Source organism: Cyprinodon tularosa, unplaced genomic scaffold, assembly GCF_016077235.1.
Source record: "Cyprinodon tularosa strain WSP-4 unplaced genomic scaffold, ASM1607723v1 ctg19, whole genome shotgun sequence".
Classification (NCBI taxonomy): Eukaryota; Metazoa; Chordata; class Actinopteri; order Cyprinodontiformes; family Cyprinodontidae; genus Cyprinodon; species Cyprinodon tularosa.
Window position 1 is genome coordinate 1,311,402 of NW_024038678.1, and position 21,043 is coordinate 1,332,444.

Below are 21,043 nucleotides of genomic sequence, written 5' to 3' on the forward strand. Positions count from 1 at the left end.
TCATCCCAGGTTCTGATTGAAACTCTGGTGGCCCTCGGGGCCCAGTGCCGCTGGACCGCTTGTAACATCTACTCTACTCAAAACGAGGTGGCCGCTGCTCTTGCTGAAACTGGTGAGATTATTTCCTCTATAAGCTTGTGGGACTTTTTTCTTCATGACCAATTTAAAACGTAATCTTTACTGCAACCCATTCCTTAACACTTCGATAACATGAAGATTTATGGGAACAGAAACGCAATAAAAAAATCAGAATTTCGCAAAACGTATAGTAAGTAAACCATAATAGAACTAATACCGGTAATTACACACTAAAGAAAAGATTATCCTCAGATCGCATGTGGAGTGGTGGACTAGTGCTTAGGGCATAGTGCTTGGAATCCTGAGGTTCTGAGTTCGAACCCCACTCCCACAGACTGCCACTTGGTCCCTGAGCAAAGACCTTAACCCCACACTGCTCCCTGGGCGCCCCAAGATGGAAGCCCACTGCTCCCCAAGGGGATGGGTTAAATGCAGAGAGTTCATTTCTTTGCTCTGTACTAGAAAAAACAAGATCATATAATGCATTAAAAAAGCCAAGGCAGTCTTATTACCGTATTTTCACGACCATAAGGCACACCGTACTAAAAGGCGCACTCTCAGTTATGTGTCCCATTTCTGTATTTAACACACACATAAGGCGCACCGGACTATAGGGTGCGTTTTTTATATACAGGTACATGTCCTCTACTACCTTTAAATACCTCTACTGCGTATTTAAAAATACAGCGGGGGCAAAACTGAGTATGACTGTGCTTTATTCATGTATTTATAACAAAGTATTAATCAAACCTGGCAGCTGGCCGTGAGACAGACACATCGCAGATGACACAGCGCTGTGATCACTCCTAAATTAACTTAAAATCCTGAAACCTGCCGACGGAATATGTTCGCTTTTATTACCGGTATCCTGGTGCCTGCAGTTTAAATTATTTAGATGAAAAACACCAGCCAGCCACCGCGTGAACCCGGAGGCTGCCCAGCCTAGAGGCTGCTGATGAAAGGATTTCTACTGTCGGTGCACCGCTGGTATGTGGGGGTCTGAGCGCCTCCGACAGAAATAGATAATCTGGATGAACTGACTGCAATTATTACGTTTTCAGGTGGACTTTCTCACTTAAAAACATATTAAAACTACTTTATTCCCACTGATCACAGCAAATATAGCTGCAAGATTTAGATTATTTAGATGAAAAAACACCTGCCAGCCACCGCGGTGAAGAGGAGGAGACGCGCCCAGAGGCTGTTGTTGAATTAAGTTTTCAGGGAGAAAAATACAGCGGGAGCAAAACTGAGTATGATTGTGCTTTATTCATGTATTTATTACAAAGTATTAATCAAACCCATCGAAGTCATCATCCTCTGTTTCTGAATTAAACATCTGCGCTAAATCAGACATGCCAATTTCCCCTTCTTCGCTGTCAGAGTCACTTTCCGTGCAGCGCAGCTCCTCAGAAATAATGCCGGCTTTTGCAAAAGCTTGAACCACAGAGCCAGCAGACACGTTAGTCCAAGCATCTACAGTCCATCCGCAAACGGTGGCGTAACTTGCCCGGCGCTGCCTTCCACTTATCCTGAAACTGTGGTATCCGTCTGTCATCCATCGCTCCCACGCCGCTCGCAGCCTTACTTTGAACGGCCGCTTCACACCGATGTCGAGCGGTTGAAGTTCCTTTGTCAGACCCCCCGGGATAACGGCGAGCACAGCGTTCATTTGATTCATCTTTTTTTCACATCGGCTGTGAGATGGGCACGCAGCGATGGTGATGCGTGGAAAAAACCACCTAGTCTCCTCACATACACCTCCCTCAGCCACGCTTTCATCATCTCCTCATCCATCCAGCCTTTTTCATTTAATATCATATGTCATCAGAGCGCTGTGTCTGTCTCGCTGTCAGCTCCCAGATCAGCTTCTCTGATTGGTTGATGCGGCGCGTCCAGCAGCAAAACTTTTCCATCTCGAGCAGCAGCAGCGCGTTGGCGGTGCGTCAGATGCTTAAACGCTCCCGACGTGCTGCACCAAAACGCGCTGCGGGACCTTTTGCTGCACCTATACGCGCGTCAACCATTGACTTTGCATGTAAACTCGCTGCTTCTGCTGCACCTGCTGGGTCCGGTTCACACCGATGTCAAGCGGTTGAACAGCGAGCACAGCGTTAATTTGTTTCCCCATGTTTTTCACATCAGCTGTGAGATGGGCACGCATGGAGTTACATATTAACAGCGATGGTGAGGGGTGAAAAAAAAAACACCTGGTCTCCTTACATTCAGCCACTCTTTCATCATCTCCTCAATGAGGTGGTCTCAAAAGTCGCAGTTACAACACACATAGGGCGCACCGCACATTTTGAGGGAAAAAAAAGACGTTTAAGTGCGCCTTATAGTCGTGAAAATACGGTATATATATGACATTTGTTCTAAAGGGGGAAAACTCCTTTTTTTGTAAAAAAAAACAAGATTAAGTAGATCAACTAAATAATATACAGCTAAAATACTGAAAAAATAACAGGCTGTATTAAAAAAAAAGAAATAAATGCTGATCCAGGTCATACTGGGAGTATGGTTAGTTAAGTGAAGCTATTGTATAGACGGACACTATAAGCAACTATGATCCTTGTTGGTTAATGCGAACTCTGAAATGTGGGTTTCAAGCAAAAATAAAATCCTGCCATTGTAATAATCTGCATCTTAATGAATAAAATTTTTTCAGGTTTATGTTACTTTAACAGTAGTCATCAAACCGAATAAACCCTGAGAAACCTTAAAAGTGTTAAATGTCACGCTTATGTTTTTATAGTGTAACGCTCCCTAATGGGTTTTGTTACTTACTCCGCGTTTGCTCATCAAGTGTGTTTTGCTTTCTCCAGGTGTGCCTGTTTTTGCATGGAAAGGTGAATCAGAGGATGACTTCTGGTGGTGCATCGATCGCTGTGTCAACAACGACGGCTGGCAGGCCAATATGGTACCATGAGTACAGTAGCATCCCAAAGTCGACCCTTACCTTTAGGAGCCTTCTTAAATCGTTGATGCGGATGACTGATGTCCTTTCCTTTTTTTGTGTCAAAGATCTTGGATGATGGTGGAGATTTAACTCACTGGGTTTACAAGAAATATCCCAGCGTTTTCAAAAAAGTCAGAGGAATTGTGGAGGAGAGCGTCACTGGTGTTCACAGGTCCGATACTTTTATCGTCATTTTAAAGTTTTTCCTCTGCTTCACCTGACAGCATTTGCGGATGAATAACTCTGAATACTGTATTGCGTGAACAGGAAACATATCCAAGGATATTATATAAGCCATTTGCTTAGTGATACATGACATAATGGGTTTTAGGGGACGTTTGACTTATATGACTTCAGGGCTTTCGAGAAACATGACACAGCTAAATAAACCTTCCATAGACTCAATTAGCCAGATGCTCCAGATAGCTTCATGTCATAAAGATGGACATCTCACTTTTCATTGGATATGCACAAAGGTGTCATGTGACCTCATCTACCTGAGCACAGCTCCTAATGTGTCCTCTCAGATTGTACCAGTTATCGAAGGCAGGAAAACTGTGTGTCCCTGCAATGAATGTGAACGACTCGGTGACAAAGCAGAAGTTCGACAACCTCTACTGCTGCAGAGAATCTATTCTGGATGGGTAAGCAATTTAGAAATATTTACTGTAGAAAACAGATATTTACAGTTTTCTACAACCATTTTATTTTAACACTGTGTGACATTAATCAGACTAGTTTGTTTTTTATTATTATTAGGACAATTTGGATTAACAAATTATTTGCTTGTTAAATACCTGGATAATTCAGGCATCATCACAGGGTTGATGATTTCACATTTAATTCTTTTTTTCATTAAACAATTTCAAGGAAAGTAACCAAGTTTGCAGACTTTAAAGATTTTTGTTAAAAAGTCTCTTTTAACATATTCTCTCTGATTAACATAGCATTCATCAAATAGAAAAAAATAATGTGCAACAATTTATGAATTAAATCTGGAAAATTTTTGTCTGATTTAATGTCAGATAGTGAGAAAAAGAGATGATGTCATTTTTTTGTGTCTATAAATGTTTCGTTCTAACTGCCCCTTTTATAAGTGATGGTGTAAAAACACTTATTTTTGGTTTCTCTATTAGCCTGAAGAGAACTACTGACATAATGTTTGGAGGCAAACAAGTGGTTGTGTGTGGTTATGGTGAGGTGAGTCATTCCTAAATTTACAAAAAAGAAACAACAACAACAAAGAACAAAGGCTTTTACTTAAAAATGACTGAGTTTCCACTGTTACTGCTGACCTTTTTTATTGCACTGCCTTGTGATCTGTAGGTGGGAAAAGGCTGCTGCACTGCTCTTAAAGCTCTCGGCGCCACTGTGTGCATCACAGAGATTGACCCCATCTGTGCCCTGCAGGCATGGTGAGTCACTGCACATTACCATTCAGCACTCCCCCATCAATAAATGCACCCCACTAAAATGTATGTTTGTGTGTATTGAATTAGTTGTAATAGAAAAATCACTCTTTAAGTGATTTACTTTTACTTTCGCATGAATACAAATATCTGGTTCGTGTCTGAACAGTATGGATGGATTTCGGGTGGTCAAGCTGAGTGAGGTCATCCGGCAGATGGACGTGGTGATAACTTGCACTGGTACTGAGCCCCATGCAGTGGCATCTGTCCCTTCTCCTTTATTGCTCACAGTGTTAAGAGCCTCTTTTGATTATTAATTTGTGTTTTTTAGAATAAAAACATAATTTTTCTGTGATTTTAAACCCCTTTGATGCGTAATGTCTAAAAGTAAACAGCTATTTTTCTTTATTTAAATGCAGGCAACAAGAATGTTGTTTCCAGAGAACATCTTGACCGAATGAAGAATGGCTGCATTGTCTGCAATATGGGACATTCCAATACAGAGATCGATGTGGTAATTTTATCACTCTATATATCTGTTATATGAGCTGGACGTTTGTGCTTCAGTATTTCCGCTTGCACTTTGACCCTTGAGGTTGTTTGGAAAAGATGGTTCTCATCAGCAGGAAAGGGCATGTATTCACACACTTTAGCAGAAAAAACACTATTTTATTCGACCTAATCACATTTCAGCCTGTTAACTTAAAAAAAAGAAGAATTTTCATTATTTAACCCCTATTTAAATGTGTCTGAATTAAAGCTTCTGATGTAGTAATTAGGGTGATCAGGTGTAAAATGCAACTTTGTTGAGCTCCATCTATTATTAATGGTGAGCTATATGGAATATTACCTCTAAATTGGTTTGGTGTCTTTCCCCAGTATACTTATATTGCATTATAAAGGAACACAGCACAAGTGTTTCTGGTCCCTTAAAGTTACATGCATATTAAAATGTGTATGGTTTGTGGCCTCCAGCATGGCGGGGGGAATATTATAAACAGAATTTAAGCAGAAGCATGATGCATATCAAAGGTTTGGTGTAAAAATACCTTCACCTTGCAAAATTTAAGTGACATTATCTTAAGAGTCTTCAAGAGATTGAGAAAAGAAATGTGTTTTTTAAAAGATCCTCTGTTCAGTGTAGAATATTCAGGTTTGACTGTTAAAGTCCAACTATGTTTGATCTAGATGTACAGAAGTCAGATCAAACAGGAGAGACTCACACAGCGAAAAGCTGTCATAGAAAAGTTTTATTCAATTCAATTTATTTATACATGTAACGCAGTCAGATTGTTCAAAATGTTTCTATATAAAGGAAACCAGCTGATTGCAAGGATTCATTCACTCTAAAATCCCTCACACTAAGCATGCATGTAGCCGCAGTGGAAAGGAAAACTCCCTTTTAACAGGAAGAACCCTCCAACAGAACCAGGCTAACTAAGTGTGAGCGGCCATCTGCCAAGTTCTTTGGCGCTCGGGCCCCAGCAGAAGACTTTGATTCTGTGAATTAACATTCACTTGGATGAGTAACCTAGAAAAGTATTAAAGAAATCTTCCCCTGAGGTACATTGGTGGTGGAATAAGTCAGAGGGTGAGTGGGACTGAGAATAGTGTGAGAATGCAGGAGGAGGTGGCTAAGAGCAAAATTATGAGGATCTTGAAAGATGATTGGTTATGGAGAAGGTGTGATCCGCAAGTTGATTGGCTGGAGCTGAAATTGAAAAAGACCCTTTTACTTTCCTTACTGCAATTTAGTTAACAAACTATGATTTACATTAACACAACATTTTTTTTACAGCATTAAAAGTCTATATAAATATGGAATCTCTTCATTTGGTTTTCAAGTCTGAGTAGGTTTGTAAAGAAGAGAGAAGACTACTGTCATGATGGGTTCACTAATAGCGACCCAAGTATGCAGAACACCACTGACGGACACAGGAATAAAAGTTCAACAAGTTTATTTTGATACAAGCACACTGAAAGTACTGGTTCTGGTTCGGGCCTGGACACTGGTTCACCGGAGTCTGCGTGAGAGACAGTTCAGTTAGCGTTGCAAGCAGGAGCTTGATTTCTAGATGATAACTGATTGTACCTTGAGGGTTCTTGAGGTTAGCTTTGGGAGAGTCACTGTTGGATCTGGAGAGGAGTTGATCAGCAGAGTCCGCTTGCTGCTTCAGCGTCTCACGTCTAATAATGAACAGACCTTGGCTTTGGGTTTTCCAGCTCTTAGTCCTGAGCTGCATGGAAGTTCTCTATGAATCTTCAGGTTTGGCTCAGAGGGTCGGCTCGGCAGGTTAGCTCTTCCTGAGCTTCATAGAGGAGACACTGGTTTCCTGGAAGACAGAGATAACGGTTAGAATCCAGGCTGGATTCAAAGTCACAAAGTTACACTGAGGATCTAGGCTTAGGCGCTGACCAACTGGATCAACACTGCGGCGTTGAGGCAAGGTCTGAAGACAGCTTATATAGTGGATCCTCTGATGATCTTGATGACCTGCAGCTGTGCAGGAGGCTCACTCAGAAGGATCCACGGCGGACTCTGCTGGAGAAAGGTGGAACTTCTCCAGCTCCCAACAGTACCCCCCCCTCAACGACCGCCCCTTGGCGGTCCGCAAGAGGTCGAAGGGCAGGAACGCTCGTTCTCCTCGATAAGGGCAGGATCGAGGATGTACGAGCCCGGAACCCACTGGCGATCCTCCGGTCCGTAGCCTTCCCAGTCGACGAGGTACTGCCAGCCGCGACCTCGTCGACGGGAGTCCACGATGACCATCGACCTCCAGGGCGGGTGGTGGGGAGTCGGAAGGCGGGCACAGAGAACTCGAGACGACAGGTTTGACTTGTGACACGTGGAAGGTTGGATGAATCCGGAGAGACTGAGGCAGTTGGAGACGGACGGCTGATGGGCTGATGACTCGGGAGATCTTGTAGGGGCCTATGAATCTGGGCGAGAGTTTTCGGGACATCCCCTTAAGGGGAATGTCCCGAGTGGATAGCCATACCTCTTGGCCCTCTGTGTACTCGGGGGCGGGACGTTTCCTGGAGTCGGCGAAGCGTTTGTTGGTCTCTGAAGATCGGTTGAGGGTGGCGATGGTTTCTCTCCAGATTTTCTGACAGCGGCGGATGTGTTGGTTTACTGACTGGACCGAAATCTCTCTCTCGTCTGTGGGGAAAAGTGGAGGTTGATAACCGAGACTAACCTGGAAGGGAGATTGACCAGTGGAAGCAGATCTGAGGGAGTTGTGCGCGTATTCGATCCAAGTGAGAAATTGGCTCCAGTCCACGGGATTGTAAGAGGTGAGGCAACGAAGAGTTGATTCCAGCTGCTGGTTCATCCTCTCTGTTTGTCCGTTTGATTGAGGATGGTAACCAGAGGTCAGAGAGGGTTTACAGCCGAGAGCAGAACAGAATGCCTTCCAAACCTGGGAAATGAACTGAGGACCCCGGTCCGAGAGGATCTCTTGGGGAATGCCGTGTAAACGGAAGACGTGTTTGACGAGGAGCTGGGCTGTCTGGAAGGCCGTGGGGAGTTTCCTAAGGGGAATGAGATGGCAGGCCTTCGAAAAACGGTCTACAATGGTGAAAATGGTGGACATACCTCGAGAAACGGGGAGGCCTGTGACAAAGTAAATGGCGATATGGGACCAAGGGCGCGAGGGAACTGGAAGCGGCTGAAGCAGGCCAGAAGGAGGTTGGTGTGAGGCTTTATTACGGGCACATGTGGAGCAAGCCAATACATACTCCTTGACATCTCTATGGAGGGTGGGCCACCAGAAGCGTCTTGAGATCAAAGCTATTGTTCTACTGACTCCTGGATGAGCAGAAAACTTGGCAGCATGCATCCATTGGATGAGACGGGACCTGACGGAAGATGGAACATAGGTTCGGTTAGTGGGACCGTTACCTGGATCGGGTTCAGTGGCCAGGGCGGAGTTGATAAGGTCAGTGATTTCCAGTTAAACACTCCCACTGTGCAGGAAGGCGGAAGGACAGGTTCAGGTGTCTCGGGGTGATCGACGGAGTAAAGACGAGAGAGAGAATCGGGTTTGACATTCTTGGATCCGGGTCTGTAGGAGATGATGAAATTAAACCGTGAGAAGAAAATGGACCACCTGGATTGGCGAGGATTGGCTTGCTTGGTTGATTGGATGTAAGCCAGGTTCTTGTGGTCAGTCCATACAAGAACCGGATGCTCAGCTCCCTCCAGCCAATGTCTCCATTCCTCCAATGCTATTTTTGATGGCCAACAGTCTGGGTCCCCCCACATCGTAATTCTGCCAGGGGAAAGAAAGTCTACGGGAAAAAGAATGCAAAAGGGTGGATCTTTTAATCCGTGTAAAGTCCCCGGGGGATAGGACAGCCCCAACCCTCCCAGAATCTGAAGCGTCCACCTCAAAGGGAAAAATTTACTGGGTCAGGCTGCATTAGCACTGGTGGGCCCGGAAAATAAAGATTTTAATTTAAACAAAGCAGCTTGCGCCTCAGGAGTCCCACTGAAAAGTGCGTTTGACGAGGTCAGGGGAAGTTAAAAGGGGAAAGGGGGGTCTGGCTATAGTTTCCGGGTGAACCGACCCATAAAAATTTGCAAACCTAGAAATCTCTGTACTGTTTGCGGTTTTTTGGAACTGGCCCCGGGGAAAAATGCCTTTTTTCTTTTTCCTCAATGGTTTTTCCTGGCCCCCCCTCGGGGCACAAACCCCAAAAGGTTACTTTAAGACTGGGGAAATTCCCCACTTCTCAGCCTTTACGGGCCCGCTGTTCCCCCAGCAGTCTCTGTAAAACAAGGCGGACATGTTTTTTTAAAGTTCAATTTTAGGTTCTTTTGGGGTAAAAGAGTAAGGGCCCCTCAATGTAAACGAAGACAAATACATTTTAAAAAATCTTTTGAGAACAAAAATTCACAAGGGCCCCGGGAAACAGGGTGGAAGCGTTAGTTAAAACCCAAAAAGGGAAATTTCCAAATACCAAAATTTGGGCCCCAAAGGAGTCTTTAAGGCTGTTTTCCATTCTCCCCCTTCTCGGGTCCTAAGAAGATGAAATGCCCCTTCCTTTAAAACCAGTTTTTGAGAAAAACTGTGGCCCCTGTACAGGTTTTTGGAAAACAAGGCCCAGTAGGGGGAAGTGGGGATTTGTTCTTTTTTTGTGATCTGGTTTAAACCTCGGGAATCAAAACATGGTTTTTCAAAAAGCCATCTTTCTTTTCAAACGAAGAAAAAATCCAGCCCCAAAAAAGGGGAGGAAAATGGGGGGATTATTCCCCGCACTAATGATTCATTAATGGGATATTTTTCCCCTGGGTTTTTCTTTTTAGGCTTTGGAAAAAAAATTTTTAAAAATCCCCTGCTAGGTAGTGGTGCTTTCCCGGGGTAGTTTCAATGGCGCAGTCAATGGCTGTGTGGAGGTAGGGGCCGGCACTGCCCTTACCGAAACAAAGGAAACTAGGTCATGGACTCGGAAGGAACAAAGGGAAAAGGGCGGGGGAAGGGCCCCTCTCCCCCCCACCCAAAGGGAAAAACCCCCCCAAAGGGGGGCCCGCTGAACGGGGGCATTTTTTGTGGGGATGGATGGGACCAGATTTTCCTTGACGCTCGGTCCAATTTAATGTGAAGGAATTTTGGGTTTTCCAACCATTTCGAAACCAAGCACCAGAGGGGAAATGCAGAGGGAAAAAACAAAAAATGTTATTTTTCCCTCGGGGGTTACCTGACAAAAAGTGCCGAGGGGCTGAGTTTGGGTGGGTTTAAATTGGTGAAGCTCTTTCCGTCAATACAAAACCTAAAAAGCCAGTCAGGGAATGGTTTCCCAAATTTGGGGCTGTTGGGCGAGGGTTAAAAATCATTAAAATTTTTCCTTCACACCTGAGTCATGAAAAGCGGAAAAGGGAAAGGCTTTGGGTTAAACACAAAACAACGTGGCAGGAAGGAAAAGTCGAGGAGAAATTTTTTAGGTTAAATTTTGGCCCCCCCAGACTCCCCAGATCCTCTGGCGGGGGCCCGGCTTTTTATTTTGCCGGGGAGGAAAAACGATGAAGTTTCCACTCTAAAACCCCAGTTAATGCATAATTTCTTGAAAAAAATCTTGTCTCTCCTTGGGGGGAGCCTCGTGTGTTTCCCCCCTTTCATGGTTCGACATTTCCCCTTTGCCCCAATGAGAGGCCCCGAAAGGGCCCGCGGTAAAGACTGGGACTAGGTCCCTGAATGGAACCCTCTTTCTCTGGGAGAGGGAAAAACAAACAGTCCGTTAGTGAGGGAGAAGAAAGGTCCCCCCTTTTTAGAACTGTTTCTGGCACGGATTCTATTGGGCCCCAAACTAATGGTAAGAAAAAATTAAAAATTTTTTTTTCGAGGGGAGCTGGTTCGTCGAGGGTTTTCAAGCTAAACTTTAATGTGCTCATTTTTAAAAGGGAAAGAAATAGGGTCCCTTTTAGAGCGCTTTGGTTCCATCCGGAAGCAGCCGCTTTAACCCGGGGGGGGGGGGGGGGGGGGGGGGTTTGATGGAGAATTCAGCCACAGAAGAATTTCCCTGTTTTTAAATTTAAAAGACTCGAGAGTTTAATGGTTTGATCTGTCCCTTTGGTTGGGAAAACCTGAAATAAAAATTTTTGAAGGAAATCATAGTAAAAAACCCGTTAAGGCAACGTCGTTGGGAAATTGCCCGACCCCCCTCCAGGGGTCTTTCCCGTTAGCTGAGAAAAGGATAAAGGTTTTTTTTCTTTTAATTTCCTGGGAAAAGCTTTCCCCGGGGGGTTCTGAAAAATCAAAAAGACATTGAAATAAAAAACCTTTCAATCCCACCCTTTTTTTCCAAAAAAAAAATCTTCTGGAAGAAATTGGGGGAACTCCTTTATGAACCCTCACTGCTGGGGGACCCGGAGGTGGAACTGGGCCCCATATGGTTGTGGTGCTGGGGGAGCATTAGCGCTGTTCAAATAGTTAGCATAGCTCTGTAGCATATGGTTATGAGTATCAACCAGGCGGTATAACTCACGGAGCGTTAGGGTTTGTCCTTGAATTTGGGCATCCTGCTCCTCCAATCGACGGGTGAGGTGATCTGCTGGGCCTTGAGTTTGGCCGCAGTGTTCTGTCATGATGGGTTCACTAATAGCGACCCAAGTATGCAGAACACCACTGACGGACACAGGAATAAAAGTTCAACAAGTTTATTTTGATACAAGCACACTGAAGTACTGGTTCTGGTTCGGGCCTGGACACTGGTTCAGCGGAGTCTGCGTGAGAGACAGTTCAGTTAGCGTTGCAAGCAGGAGCTTGATTTCTAGATGATAACTGATTGTACCTTGAGGGTTCTTGAGGTTAGCTTTGGGAGAGTCACTGTTGGATCTGGAGAGGAGTTGATCAGCAGAGTCCGCTTGCTGCTTCAGCGTCTCACGTCTAATAATGAACAGACCTTGGCTTTGGGTTTTCCAGCTCTTAGTCCTGAGCTGCATGGAAGTTCTCTATGAATCTTCAGGTTTGGCTCAGAGGGTCGGCTCGGCAGGTTAGCTCTTCCTGAGCTTCATAGAGGAGACACTGGTTTCCTGGAAGACAGAGATAACGGTTAGAATTCAGGCTGGATTCAAAGTCACAAAGTTACACTGAGGATCTAGGCTTAGGCGCTGACCAACTGGATCAACACTGCGGCGTTGAGGCAAGGTCTGAAGACAGCTTATATAGTGGATCCTCTGATGATCTTGATGAGCTGCAGCTGTGCAGGAGGCTCACTCAGAAGGATCCACGGCGGACTCTGCTGGAGAAAGGTGGAACTTCTCCAGCTCCCAACAACTACCAAATAATTTTTCTTTTTTTTTGTTCTCCTTTTTTCATCTCCTAAAGTAATATGTTTGTGAAGATTCTTAGTCATCCTGGTCATGGTCAAGCTTAAAAAAGTTCAGTTTATGCAACTAGACATGAAGTTTTCTAGAAGACGCTTTTTCCTCATCCAGTAGGATTCTTCAGTTCTAACTAGTGGTGGTGAGCACTGAGATTAATATACAGATTAAAGCATCTCCTAAAGTACTTAAGTAGCAATATTTCATAAATGTAGTGAATTTTGCATTCTTTATAACAATTTAAGATGTTATGCATCAGAATTTGATCATTTTGGAGTTTTGATCACTGAATGAATAAAAAAAAGTTGAAAAAAGGGGCAAATATTCTTCCTTATTCATTTCTAGACATCTTTAAAACCATGTTCGATATGAAGTGGGGTTTTTGAACTGAATCTAAAATGCCAAAATACACTAAAGCTGCCTTTTTTTCATCTTTGCAATCCAGTATTGTCAAGTTTAGCTTTAAAAGAGGGTCACAGTGATAGATTGAAAAAAGAAAACTAATACACTATCTGGACTTCCTCCCGTGCTGCACTGAAGTTAGATAGTCAACTTTGAATGAGAACAACAGGGACTCAAGACCTGGTCCTAAATCAAACAATTAACAAACAGACTTGGGCTGTTATCAAGTAACGGTCTGATACATGATCTATGTAAAATCAATCCCATGTATAATGTTTACTTATAGAAATATATATAAATAGCATTACGGTACTTTAAAGTGCAGGAGACATCTTTTCTTACCCATATTTTTTAGTCTCATACCCCTGCTTAGCTGAAACAAGCAGTTCTGTCCAAACTTACATGCATTGACTCGATCACGAAAACTGCTTAAAAAGTTCTTTCAGTTCTCCACATAAGTTATTTTACTTGTTTCAACAGAATTAATTCATAACATAGAGCCATGTTGGTCCTTCTGCTGTTCACATCCAGAGCAGTTACTGTAACTGCAGTGTTAAGCACCATTACTGTAGCATGTTTACCCTCTGATTTGATGGCTCTTTGATACTTTTCTAGCTTATGTTATATTCTTTTAGTTAAATATATCCCAAAAAAATAAATACATATGCATAGACATAGCTTTGTTTTTGGATTTCTAAAATTAAATGACAGCTGTTGAAGATACACAGCCAATAAAGTCACAGCCAGTAATCCAATTTTAGGTATGAGGAGCAGAATTAGGTCACAGATTCCTGATACCTGTTATTAAAAATAAATTTGCAATCATGACATCTATTTAATTCAAGGCATCGGGTTCAGTACCAGAGAAAAAAATGTAAGTGGTGAAACAGCTGAGGGGTAAAATCTAAACTTTTTTTTTGTTTTCTTAGTTCTGGTGTGAACAATACAATCACTCTAGGTGATTGTATGTAATATGTACCACCATCTGAAGAGGGTGAAAAACATGCTTATCCACTCGTCGAAATTTGATAGCCTTAAAAAACTTAGACAGACTTTATTGTCATTTTGCACACACAAAAAGAAATTTCGTTCAATAAAGCTCTCAAGACACTTCAATTTTTGTGCAGTAGTGATACAAAGTGATAAAAAGAGTGTAAATCATTGACAGATGTCTCATAATTATTCCCCTCTGAACAATATTTTTATGTTTTTTCTTTTTGTGTGTCCTCAGGCCAGTCTACGCAGTCCTGAGCTGACCTGGGAGAGGGTTCGCTCTCAGGTCGACCACATCATCTGGCCAGATGGAAAAAGGGTTATTGTGCTGGCAGAGGTAAATCCCTAGACATTAACGTCAATCCTCACACTTCTTGTTGCTACAACAGTTTCATGCTTCCGATTTTTTTAATTTGTTCATAGAATTTATAAGTAACTTTTTGTTTCAGGGTCGTCTTTTAAATCTGAGCTGTTCTACAGTGCCTACATTTGTTTTGTCCATCACTGCTACTACTCAGGTCAGTTTTATTGGCCTTCAGCTGAACAATGTTTGCAGGTTAGGTGTGTGAGTCTTAGATCTCTGTCCTCTTTGTTGTCCGTAGGCTCTGGCCTTGATTGAGCTGTACAACGCTCCAGAAGGACGTTACAAACAGGATGTTTATCTCCTGCCCAAGAAAATGGGTAAGAGTTTTTTTTTCTAAAAACTGCTCACTGCTGCCACCCTATGACGCCCCCAAAGATCCACAGCTTTTATAAAGGTAAAGATTAAGTCAGCCTCATCCATAGTGAATTACTCTGTCTTTGCTCAGATGAATATGTGGCCAGTCTGCACCTGCCTAACTTTGACGCCCATCTGACCGAGCTGTCTGACGAGCAGGCTAAGTACATGGGGCTGAACAAGAATGGCCCCTTCAAGCCAAATTATTACAGGTTGGGGGCATTTAGCCTTTTCCTTTTACTACTTTTCATTTTAAATCAAATGATTTCAAAAGAGTACAATAAAACTGTGTTTATCTTACAGGTACTAGAAATGATATCTGCTACTCAGCAAAACGTCCTGAGACAAACAGAGATATCTATTTTATTTTATAAACTACTGCAAAATGGAGGAATTATTTTACCTATGCTGAATGTAACTTATTAATAGCACTTCAAAGTAGAATTAAATATTACAGGAAAAGTTATATAGAGAATCTATAATATATAATCAACTAACATGAATCTGTTCTGTGTTCAGAGAGCATCCTACTTGCATGCGTTGATGTTTCTGTGTATTAAGTTGTTAGTGATTTTTTTTCCCAATGACAAAGCCGTTGATTTGTTTGTTTACTATATTTATGCACAGTGCCAAATAATGGCCATTCTGTTTTGTTGTCAGTGGCAATTGAATAAAAAACTATGGGCACATTCATTAACCAGAGTTTAGGCTGAGCTGAAGTAGACTCTGTATTACTATGCGTAATATTTTAGTTTTATTTGCATAAAGGCATTTTTGGAATTATGTGATCACATAAGCTCTAAAGGTAACATTCACTCATTCTTGAAACATAAAAAATGCATTCATATAGATTTTTCTTTTAGATTTTGTCATATTACAACCATAAACTTCAATGTATTTATTGGGATTTTCTGACAGAACATTACAAGGTAGCCAAAGAAGACGATACAACTTATTATTGATGTACACTGATTAAAAAGTTTGGGTTGCATGAAATGGATTTCCTTTCCCTACAGATAGTGCTAACAGTGTTTTATTTTCTGTCTCTACCACCTTTCCCTTTGCACAATTAGAGACAAATCACCATTTTACAAGATGGGAATAGTCTGTAATATTCCTTGTCAAAGTGTAAAAGTGTTTGATAAAATAGTTTTGATTTTCATCTGACCAGAACACCTTCTTTAGCACATTTGCTAAATAGTGTGACTTGTTGCAAATAGAAAGCAGTACTGTACTTCTTTCAATAATGACTTTGTTCCTGTTGCACATACTACTTTAAAAAATCTAGGTCCTTCAAATGTTCTTAAAATAAGTGCATTTTTTCTTGAATTGATCAGGTAAGTGAGGCAATTTCCTAATAGAATAAGACAATTTACACTTAAAACAGGGGAAAAAAACACTTGCAGTCTCTTATTTTAGGTACTTGCATGTTGATGGTAAAAACACTCATTCCATTGGCAGATAATTTTATTTATCTGCTCAAATTAATGGTAAACATACTTTTTTAAAATACATTTTTAATAAATCCTTTTTGCAGTGAATAAAGATGAAGCTTGTAGAGTGCACAACAAATGATGCAGTTGTCCATAGGTTATATTGTTGTTCTCCACAGCTCCTCAGGAGTAATCACAACCCTTATGGCTGCACCTCTAAACAATGATGTCTTTACAAGCCTGCTAGTTTAGGAGGCAGCTATAACTAATGTCTGAAAGGGAGCCATTTAAAAAAAAATTACTTATATGTTTCCTCTAAATCCATTTGCACTGTATTGGTATTTTTTATTGGTATAAGAGTAAAAGGGGAAAATATAAATGCTTGCCACACTCTTCAGATCCTGGTTTCCATTTATATCTTTTCTCACTTTTCACAAATATGCAACTTTGTGTTTGTCAGTCAAATACAATAACTGAAGTTTTTGGTTGTAGCATAACAAAAGATGAAAAAAATGTAAAAGTTTAGAAAATTTTTTTCAAGGCACTGCTAACCAGCACTAGAAACTAAGAAGAACTAATATATATAATATAATATGTATATAACTTATATATACAACTTAACTTGTTAGAACATCATGAGGCGTTAAATATTACAAGCTTTACATAATACTGAAGGAGATTTTGAAAAATCCTGAGAAGTAAAGCTGTAAGGGTCACTTCAATAAATAAAAACATCCCATATTTATTTCCAAGTTTCCATTTGCTCCCTGACATTCCACTCCTGATCTCTGTCACTGTAGAGCCTTTTGCCTGGGTGATGCCTTTTAAGGCCATGGTATGAATGTGCCTTTTCGATTAGTTACAGCTCTGTATTTAAAGAGGTTGGGACACTGTTTTAAATAGAAATATCTGGGAAGCACCCAATAGTCCACTGTTTTTAGAAATAAAATATGTTGATCTTTCTGGTAGGAATTGTTCTTTTTATTGCAACAGGTCACGAAAAAGACTGAAATATCTCTCTGTGAGATTATTGGTAGGAGAGAAACTTCTTAAGCAATAAGTTGAACAGGTAAATTTCGTTGCTAGGAAGATTTTGAGACCAAGAGATAAAATCAGATTAGAGCTACAAGAATACAAGGAATTGCTTATTTCAGCAAAAATACCTACACAGTAATACCTTCAGGTCCCTATAGCCCTGATCTTTCACTGTGATCAGTTTTGTCACCACTAGATGACTGTAAGTAACATTTTATGTGTTTAAATTACTTTTTTTCCCCCCAAGCATATTCTTAGTATGATTTAAAATTAGACAGACCATATATTAGTTTCAACAACTGCATTATGTGGTTTAGTTAAGACAGTCCAAAAGTGTCCAAACTTGTTTTGAAACAGGCTTTATATAACAATCAGCATTGACTTTAGTTTAACAATCATTCCTTTTTGTTTTTGACAACAAATATTTAAACAGGATGTCTTCCTTCTTCTGCTTCTGGTAGTAATTGTAACCCCAACAAATAAGATGTATAAAAAAAAAAAAACAACTTTAGACTTTATGTCTGGCATATGATTGTCATTGTCTTATTTTGATTTAAACTTGGTTACCTTAAATAGCATTTTATGTGATTGAAATGACATTAAGTGTACTATGTATGTACATTCATGCATTAAATCAGCAATAAAGCAAAGCTTTCCAATCCGCATTAAAACTGTGTTTCTTTTTCTTTTTGGAAAGGGGGGGTTAGTTATAGAAATAAGGTTGCAGTTGGAGCCCTTCGGAACTTCCTCCCAGCTCCCTGAATGGACCTAAATGCTAAATTCTCTGCATTGCTTTCCTTACAGTCAGCTGTGCTGGCTGAGCGTCAAATGACTCTTCCTCTCTGGAATATTCACGACTCTTACGCTCTAGGCTAGCTGCATTAGTTTCTAAAATTAACTGTTTGGTCACTGGACCTGAAGGAGGAGGAGGGGGGTACTGGGAGGCTTCTGGAAACCTGGGTGTTGCTATATAAGCAACAGGCCTGTAGAAGTCGTGCAGTTTCAGAAGAAACACCTGACGGCAGAGACTGACACAAAGGAACTTCCCAGCGGAAATCCTTCCTTCCTCTCACTTGGCAACAAAGAGAACAGCAGTGACTGTAAGTAGCTGAAACTCTACAATTTCAGCAGTCTAAAACCTTTAAACACATTAAATTGCATAAACTAAGTAGTGACTATTTTCACTTTATTTCTTGAATGAAAATGCCTGAAAGATAAGTAAATTATTTTAAATTGAAATTTTGAAAGGAAAGTTACTTTTTAAGGCTTATTCCAGCAATAAATGTGGAGGGTTGCTGAGAGTTATTTTATCTTTCCTTATCACATATTGGGTGGTTTTATAGAAATGTAAGTCTGGTTGTATGATGTTTAGATACATAGATATAATTCTTCCGACAGGTTCAATAATTTCAATAAATCTGAAATGAACAAAGGTAGCAAAGTTAATATATTACTAGAGACAAATAGAATCACCATGTATTGCAGAAGTATAAAAACAGACACTGAGAACCTACGTTTAAATACAAGGCATAGTGGAAAGCAACAGGCTTATAAATTATAGGCAGGACAACCACACTGAATTAAGGTCACCCCTCAAGAACACTTTAGGGCATGGGTAGCCAATTAAAAATGAGTGGGGTCCAAATAAAGAAAATGAACAACTAGTAAAGGTCCAGAGACATTTTAATTATAGTCTGTTACTTTAAACAGCATTTATGAAATGCAAGTGTTTATGCATCAATGTTATATATTGAATTAAAATATATATATATATATATAAAAAGTGGAATGTTTTTCCATTTTAAAATCCAAATTGTTTGCCTGCTGTGTCTAAAAGGGGCCAACAGCAGCAACCCTAACTGACACAGCTCATTGTCTAATTTGTATCACGTACAGCCTGGTACTGGGGGTTCCGAGTGGCTTTAACATACAAACAGGAGAAGCGACGCATGTGACGGTTGGACAAGATGCAGTAATTTATAAAAGTTTTAAATCAGGTTGGGTCCGGATCCGGACCCTGGTCCACTAATCCGTGACCTTTGCTGTAGGGCAACACTTTTTTAGTTTTTACAATACCGAAATATGAATTGTTTTGCCAAATGTCTCAAAGTGTTGACTTGCTGCAAAACCACCCAAGGATACTATTAATGGCTAATTAAAAATGTTTCCATAGATGATAATTATGATAAAGTTTTCCTTTGTTGTGATGCTTTTGTCAAAAATAACTTTTAAAATAAGATTTTCTTATTCTGATTCTATACAGGTTAATCTAAAAAAAGCAAGATGTCATCAGCTAAGGGAATATCCATTGGCATCGATCTGGGCACCACCTACTCTTGTGTTGGGGTTTTCCAGCATGGAAAAGTGGAAATCATCGCCAACGATCAAGGCAACAGGACAACTCCTAGCTATGTTGCCTTTACTGACACAGAGAGACTCATCGGAGATGCTGCTAAGAACCAAGTTGCCATGAACCCCACAAACACTGTCTTTGATGCCAAACGGCTCATTGGAAGAAGATTTGATGACCCAGTGGTTCAAAGTGACATGAAACTCTGGCCCTTCAAGGTGGTCAATGACAATGGGAAGCCCAAAGTCCAGGTGGAATATAAGGGAGAAACAAAGACTTTCTGTCCTGAGGAGATTTCTTCAATGGTCCTGGTTAAAATGAGAGAAATAGCTGAGGCCTTTTTGGGACAGAGGGTATTGAATGCGGTCATCACAGTTCCAGCTTACTTTAACGATTCCCAGAGGCAAGCCACAAAGGATGCTGGAGTCATCTCGGGCCTAAATGTTCTGCGTATCATAAATGAGCCCACAGCAGCAGCCATTGCCTATGGCCTGGATAAAGGTAAAAGAGGAGAGTGCAATGTTCTCATCTTTGATCTAGGTGGAGGCACTTTTGACGTGTCAATCCTGACCATTGAAGATGGCATATTTGAGGTAAAAGCCACAGCAGGGGACACACACCTCGGTGGGGAGGACTTTGACAACCGAATGGTCAACCACTTTGTGGAGGAATTCAAAAGAAAACACAAGAAGGATATCAGCCAGAATAAGAGAGCAGTGAGGAGACTCCGCACGGCCTGTGAGAGAGCAAAGAGAACATTGTCCTCCAGCACTCAGGCCAGCATTGAGATTGACTCACTGTTTGAGGGGATTGACTTTTACACATCAATCACAAGGGCACGCTTTGAGGAACTAAACTCTGACCTCTTCAGGGGAACACTGGAGCCTGTTGAAAAGTCCCTACAAGATGCTAAACTGGATAAATCCAAGATTCATGAAATTGTCTTAGTTGGTGGTTCTACAAGAATCCCCAAAATCCAGAAGCTCCTACAGGATTTCTTCAATGGTAGAGATCTGAACAAGAGTATCAACCCTGATGAAGCCGTAGCCTACGGTGCAGCAGTCCAGGCTGCTATCCTCATGGGGGACACCTCAGAGAATGTCCAAGATTTACTGCTTCTGGACGTGGCACCCTTGTCTCTGGGCATTGAGACAGCTGGTGGTGTTATGACACCCCTTATCAAATGGAACACCACTATCCCCACAAAGCAGACTCAGATCTTCTCCACATACTCTGATAACCAGCCAGGAGTCCTGATTCAGGTGTATGAAGGTGAAAGAGCCATGACCAAGGACAACAATCTCCTTGGAAAGTTTGAGCTCACAGGTCTCCCGCCTGCTCCCAGAGGTGTGCCACAGATTGAGGTCACCTTTGACATAGATGCCAATGGTATCCTAAACGTATCTGCAGTGGACAAAAGCACTGGCAAAGAAAACAAAATCACAATTACCAATGACAAGGGCAGACTCAGCAAAGATGAGATTGAAAAGATGGTACAAGGCAGAGGATGACAGGCAGAGAGAGAAGATCACAGCAAAGAATTCCTTAGAGTCCTACGCTTACCACATGAAGAGCAGTGTTGAAGATGAAGCCTTGAAAGGAAAAATAAGTGAAGAGGAGAAAAAACTGGTCATCGACAAATGCAACCAGACAATTTCCTGGCTGGAGAACAACCAGTTGGCAGAGAAGGAGGAGTATGAGCACCAGCAGAGTGAGTTAGAGAGGGTGTGCAAACCAATTGTGACTAAGTTGTACCAGGGGGCAGGATCAGCAAGCTGCGGCAGCCAGGCTGGAGGTAGCTCTCAAGGTCCCACTATCGAGGAGGTTGACTGAATTTAGGGACT

The 21,043-nt window shown here is 41.6% G+C and overlaps 2 protein-coding genes across 3 annotated transcripts in view; both read left to right on the top strand.

Annotated features, from left to right (window-relative positions):
• Nucleotides 1-17,520, top strand: part of ahcyl1 (adenosylhomocysteinase-like 1) — a 34,819-nt gene extending 17,299 nt beyond the window's left edge. For both annotated transcript variants that reach the window (XM_038283098.1, XM_038283099.1), the window contains exons 5-17: nt 10-112; nt 2,904-2,998; nt 3,103-3,209; nt 3,565-3,681; nt 4,174-4,237; nt 4,364-4,452; nt 4,616-4,686; nt 4,866-4,960; nt 13,902-14,000; nt 14,113-14,181; nt 14,266-14,344; nt 14,473-14,593; nt 14,685-17,520. In XM_038283098.1, the coding sequence (XP_038139026.1) occupies nt 10-112; nt 2,904-2,998; nt 3,103-3,209; nt 3,565-3,681; nt 4,174-4,237; nt 4,364-4,452; nt 4,616-4,686; nt 4,866-4,960; nt 13,902-14,000; nt 14,113-14,181; nt 14,266-14,344; nt 14,473-14,593; nt 14,685-14,691 (1,116 nt within the window). In that variant the 3' untranslated portion in view covers nt 14,692-17,520. The remainder of the gene's footprint in view (nt 1-9; nt 113-2,903; nt 2,999-3,102; nt 3,210-3,564; nt 3,682-4,173; nt 4,238-4,363; nt 4,453-4,615; nt 4,687-4,865; nt 4,961-13,901; nt 14,001-14,112; nt 14,182-14,265; nt 14,345-14,472; nt 14,594-14,684) is intronic.
• Nucleotides 17,521-17,808: 288 nt separating this feature from the next.
• hspa1b (heat shock protein family A (Hsp70) member 1B) lies at nt 17,809-21,043 on the top strand. Its single transcript, XM_038283072.1, is given in 3 exon segments — nt 17,809-17,949; nt 19,113-20,691; nt 20,693-21,043. Coding segments are annotated over 2 exon segments (1,899 nt in total). The 5' UTR covers nt 17,809-17,949; nt 19,113-19,132; the 3' UTR covers nt 21,033-21,043.